The sequence below is a fragment of the Tarenaya hassleriana genome, unplaced genomic scaffold (assembly GCF_000463585.1).
Source record: "Tarenaya hassleriana unplaced genomic scaffold, ASM46358v1 Cleome2, whole genome shotgun sequence".
In the NCBI taxonomy this organism is placed as follows: Eukaryota; Viridiplantae; Streptophyta; class Magnoliopsida; order Brassicales; family Cleomaceae; genus Tarenaya; species Tarenaya hassleriana.
The window spans coordinates 7,623,891-7,629,860 of record NW_010965372.1 but is presented as its reverse complement, the minus strand read 5'-3'; the positions used below and the strand labels follow the sequence as shown (position 1 = coordinate 7,629,860).

The window sequence follows — 5,970 nt, the reverse complement described above, 5'->3', positions numbered from 1 at the left end:
GAGTTAATTGGATTAACCTTAAAGTTCATTTCAATGGTGTGCAGATGTTTGAATTTTATGAAATGTTATTGAATTTAATCGAGGGATAATATTGTTATCTGTTTTTTTCTTCAAATTTTTATGGAAGATTTTATATATACAACTAAAAAAGACATACAAATTTGTTTTCTTTAATTTTATAACAAAGTATTGTTTATAATCATTAGTTGCCATACGTTTTAAAGCATGAAAAGCAAGAGTAGATGGCGGAATTAGTGCACTATTACTCAAATTTTAAATATTCATAAATATATATGCGCCTGAAAAGAGATAATTCCTATGTATATGCTATCAAATTTGATTACTCTAACATCAATTCGAGAAATACCAAAAAAAAAATGAAGAATGAAAAGGAAAAGGAAAGAAAAGAAAATATATTAGCATGGTCATAATAATATATTTGTTTAAATTGATGTGAATGATTGTGATATATCTTATAAGCACGATGAACAAAATATCCAAAAAACCGAACCGATCCATTATTCAATTCGTAACTGAACCGAAAATTCGGATATCCGGAGTTTACGGATTGGATACGAATATTTATTTGAAAATATTTATCGGATACAGATATCGAAATTGAATTATCCGCCATATTCGATCCGATATCCATATTTTGTAATAATATTATTAAATATAAGAATAATTTAGTATGGAGATTTAAAATATTTTTTAAGGAGATTCAAAAAATGTTTTATATATATATTGAGGTTTATGATATTTAATTTTTTGAATATCAAGATTTATTATGTTTAATGTTTTGAATTTTTAATTTTGAATATATTTGTATGTGATAGATTATGATTATATTTATATTTGAGTTGATTTGGAATGTTTGAATTATGAATTTTAAATTGTGAATATAATTTATATTAAATAAATTATATATTTTATTTGGGTTTGAGTTTGTTATTTAATTTTAGTTCAAAAATTTATAACGTTTTAGATCGGATACGGATATCCGCAAATATACGTGATTTTTACGGATATCCGAAGTTGCGGATATCCTAAAATTACAAATAAGTGACGGATAATAAAATCGAATATTTGTGCAAATCGGATATAGATACGGATATCTCAAAAATTCCGAATATTTGATCTGTACCCACTTCTAATTATTGAGTAGAACAAATTTTCTAATAAATACTTGGATCCATAATTTTACAATTTCATAATGGCCATCATTTTAAACTCTAAAAATATTTAGAATTTTGAGAAGTTTAATTCACAAGGATCAATAATTCAATTTGTAAAACAATTAGAATGAGATGTAAATAAATCATGTACATAATGACATAAAATCTTAAGCTTCACTTCTACGGAAGAAAGAAAAAAGGAATAATAACGATAGAATTTAATTTTCATTTATTTAATTTTACAATTACATTCCAAAATTATAAATGCCACACGTGTGGGCTCTTAATGAGATAAGGTGCCACACTCTTCCTCTTCCATTTACAAACACATCGTCTCTAAGTCTCTCTCACATCATCTTCTTCCTCGATTCGCTTCAATGCCGGGGAATTTAGAGCCGTTGGATATCGGAGTCCAGATTCCGTACCATTTCCGATGTCCGATCTCCCTCGAGCTGATGCGTGACCCTGTGACCGTCTCCACAGGCCAAACCTACGATCGCTCGAGCATCGAGTCGTGGGTCGCCATGGGAAACACCACTTGCCCTGTCACTCGAGCTCCACTTACTGATTTCACCCTCATCCCTAACCACACCCTTCGTCGTCTCATCCAGGACTGGTGCGTTGCTAACCGCTCCAATGGCGTCGAACGCATCCCCACTCCCAAACAACCCGCAGATCCTTCCTCCGTTCGATCCCTCCTCAGCCAAGCCTCTGCCGTCTCCGGTACCCACGTCTCCGTCCGCTCACGCGCCGCCGCTCTCCGCCGTCTCCGGGGACTCGCTCGCGATTCGGAGAAGAATCGTGCATTGATCGCCGCACACAACGCGCGTGAGATTCTGGTGGGTATTCTGTTTTCTGGTTGTGGTGGTGGTGTCGACTCGGGTTGTGACTCGTCCGAGTTGGTCTCGGAGTCGCTGGGTCTTCTGGTGATGTTCCAGATGACGGAGGCCGAGTGCGCGTCCATCGCGGCGGATCCGAATCGGGTCGGGTTAATGACCCAGTTGCTGTTCGATTCGTCGATCGAGGTCCGCGTGAACGCCGCCGCGATGATCGAGATGGTGTTGACCGGATCGAAATCAATGGATCTGAAGCGTTTGATTTCTGGGTCGGGTACGATTTTCGAAGGCGTCCTCGATCTTCTCCAGAATCCAATCTCTTCATTCCCACGAGCCCTCAAAGTCGGGATCAAGGCACTCTTCGCTCTCTGCCTCGTGAAGCACACGCGCCACCTCGCCATCTCCGCCGGAGCTCCGGCGGTCCTAGTCGACCGTCTCGCGGCAGGCCTAGTTGACCGCATCGCGGCGGACTTCGACCGGTGCGCCACGGAGCGGGCCCTCGCGACGGTGGAGCTACTCTGTCGGATTCCGGTGGGGTGCTCAGCGTTTGCGGAGCACGCGCTCACCGTGCCGGTCCTGGTGAAGACGATACTTAGGGTTTCGGATCGAGCGACGGAGTACGCGGCGGGGGCTCTATTGGGGCTGTGCTCGGCGGCGGAGCATTGCCGGAGGGAAGCGGCGGCTGCCGGAGTGGTGACGCAGCTTCTGCTCTTGGTGCAGAGCGATTGTACAGAGAGAGCGAAGAGGAAAGCACAGATGCTCCTGAAGCTTCTCAGAGATTCGTGGCCCGACGACTCACTCGGTATCTCGGACGAGTTCGGTTTGAGCGAAATCGCCCCGTTTTGATTTTTTTACCCTTTTTTTTTCTACCATTGATTTTTTATTAGAAAAAAAATTCAAGTACGTAATTATATATATATATAAATTTGTTTTTTGATTAGAAGGAAAAAATAGAAAAGAAGAAGAAATTTTATAGGAGTTAAAACTTTGTTGTGATCGTTAGGTGGAAGGAAAGTAACTCGAAAAAAAAAATATTGGGATTTTGATATATAGATGATTGTGATATAATTTTGTGCCTTTAAAGTTTTTATTTAGGCCTTTTGGAGCAAAAATTGCCAATCTAAATTTTTTAAATTTGGTTTTTCTAAAAACTAGGAAAACTACTTTATGGAAAAAAATGAACTAAAAATTAAAAACTACATTTTTTGGATTTATAAATCTTTAAAATCCAAAAGGCAAAAACCAAAAACTAAAATCTAAAAACCAAAAACTAAATCCAAAAACTCAAAATAAAAACCCCAGACACCTTATTTATTGTCTTGTATTTTATCATTTCATTGGAATAAATATTTAAGTTTAGATATGTTGAAGATAAATCAAATAATACGGAATCGTATTTAAATGATTGAAATATAAAACTTTTAAAAAATTAAAACAATCGAATATAAAATGAAATTTAAATATAAATAAAATCCAAAATAAACTTAAACAAAATAAAAATATAAACGAAACAGAAATACTTACTCTTAAAATTTTCTATATATATAACAAATGTTTTAAAAATCGGGTTACAGAATCAGGTGAGTGGTAGGCAAAGGTATAGGCATGTGGTTTGGGGCCGAATGATTATCTAACCTTTGTCTAGGGTTCACCTAATTAACGAAAACACATGCTGCCATTTCGAAAGCAAAAAAAAAATCATTGCAGATTTTATTCCGACATTAAACAGAGCTGTTGTGTTTCTTGCAAATTCAACAATCATGTGGTAAATATTTCTCTTAGTCGTCGTGAACATGGCATAGTTCATATCAGAAGTCCGGTGATTTCCTCTGGCAGCTCGAGTTTTCGACGACCCGTTTCGCTTCTCAGCTTTGCCGGCAGCCCCTTTTTCTTCACCCACACGAATCACCTCGTAGCAGTTGGTTGCAACACCAAGGCCAGGATGAACGGATATTCAGTCGTAGCTCGCGAGGTGCGAGTCTACCTGCGACGCGAGAAACAGACAATGGCAAGAGGAGGGTGCAGAGTCCTCGCGCTCAACGTGCTCACCCTCGAATATCATTGAACTTGGACAGATTCTTCATGGTAATGGATATTCGGTTGTGGAGCTCGGACGGTTACTTTTGTCAAATCTATGACTCGAGACTCAAAATTGGATGAACGGTTCGATGCAGTTACTGTAAAGTTTCAGTCACGAGACCGGTTATAGAAACGGTTTCTATCCGTTTCAAACATTGCTCATATGTTTAAGGAGTAGAAGACTAGAAGTTATGTGCATGTGCATTGTTTCCGTTGTGCGGGCATTAGCATAGGTTTCGGCATGTTGATTTCGATCACTGAGGCAAACGTATATATAGAAAAAACACCGGAAACGGAAACGTCGGGCAGACCACCATGCTGCGGATAATGGTACATACGACCCCTTGGAATCATCTATCAAAATTGACCATACCAAAGTTATTAAGATTAGAAACGTTGGAAATGCAAAAGCAATACATTTCAAATGTAAAAGTTAAGACCTGTTGCTGCATCATAAGTGAAGGCTGAACGGCTCCTCCTCCTCCACGTCTTCCACCGGGACGCTGTTGAACCATCGGCATGAAGAAGTTTCCAGAAACATTTTAATCCGATTTTCAGCTCTTTAGTTACCCGGGGCAGCATCATAGCTGGAGGCCCTTGACCATAAAACAGTTGTTGGCCAATTCCATTACTGCCCGGCGGATACATTGGCACACGAGGACCGAGACCAGGTGGGTCTCAATTGCGCAAACCGGTCCTTGCGCAAACCGGTCCTTTGCTATTTTACTTTCTTTTGAATCCATACACTTCCATCATCACTACTTCCACTTGCTTTCTTTCGGTTTAGTTTCGATTAGGATTTGGATTTAGCAACCGGTCCTTGCGTTCGATCCCGTATTACGACGATCTGTATCGTTGCGGTGAGTTGTGAATCGGGTTATAAATTCTAGACTCGGTACACACGTATCAAATTTTTGGCGCTGTTGCCGAGGACTGGTTAGCCTATTTCTAGGTCTTTATTGATTCTAGATCTTTGCTTTATAGAGTTGTGCTTTTTAGAGTCTTTTAGGTTTTTAGGTTTTTCGGTTTTTGCTTTCTTTTTCTTCTTGATTTTCTTTGGTTTTTGTGGATTCACTTGGTCTCGAGTTCTTCTTTCTCTTTGCCGTTAACAGGGTTCTATGCATGACGAGGAGCTCTGCTCAGAGAGAAGACCTAGTCTACGATCCAGAGATTGAACGGACTTTGAGGGATATCCGATTGCAGTAGAGAGGAGAGGCGATGTCGAGGTCAAGCAGTTTGCACGACCGTCAACAAGAGCGTGCGGTTCATGATGAGGAGCATCAGGAGAATCAGAACCACATGAACCAGGAGCATATGAATCCGCTCTACGATCAGCATACCGAGGGCGAAGCTACTTACGTTGCAGAGGAGACTTTGGGTTCTTACATTGCACCGAAGCACACCCAACTCCTTGTTGGGTTTTCCTGGGATCTCATGAGCGAATCTAATTCCTAAGAGATCGATTCTAGGGTTTGCGCAGCGGAAGTAAAACAAAAATTTATAGAACCCTAGAACCATGCTGCTATTGAATCGTAGAAACGTTAGAACGCTTACCTCAATCGATCCGGGGCCTGTATCAATCGAAGAACACGTCTGATCACGAAAGGCAGGAAGAATACCTCGCCCTCTACACGTATCCACACCTCGGGATGGATTCCAACGATTGGAACTTGTCTGCTAGGACTCGAATCTCTATTCGATTTGTGCACCGAGAAATCTCGAGACTTAGAACACGTTTTTGGATCTCCAAAAACTCTCTCTTTACTGCCAAAAGTCGGCTGCTCAAAGTCTCTCCCTCATTAGGGTTCTAATCTCTTTCTTATAAAGTGATTTAACCCTAATTTCGGTTTAATTTTCGGAAAACTGGAACCTGGAACGGA

The 5,970-nt window shown here is 40.1% G+C and overlaps 1 protein-coding gene across 1 annotated transcript; it reads left to right on the top strand.

Annotated features, from left to right (window-relative positions):
- The first annotated feature begins 1,409 nt into the window (after positions 1 to 1,409).
- On the top strand, positions 1,410 to 3,059 carry LOC104812906 (U-box domain-containing protein 26-like). The gene has a single exon (XM_010540310.1). The coding sequence runs from the start codon at positions 1,553 to 1,555 to the stop codon at positions 2,855 to 2,857; it is 1,305 nt and encodes a 434-aa protein (XP_010538612.1). The 5' UTR covers positions 1,410 to 1,552; the 3' UTR covers positions 2,858 to 3,059.
- Positions 3,060 to 5,970: the final 2,911 nt, after the last annotated feature.

What these genes read in the sequence shown, in the direction of transcription:
- LOC104812906 (XM_010540310.1), top strand. Translation starts at nt 1,553, where the DNA reads ATGCCGGGGAATTTAGAGCCGTTGGATATCGGAGTCCAGATTCCGTAC.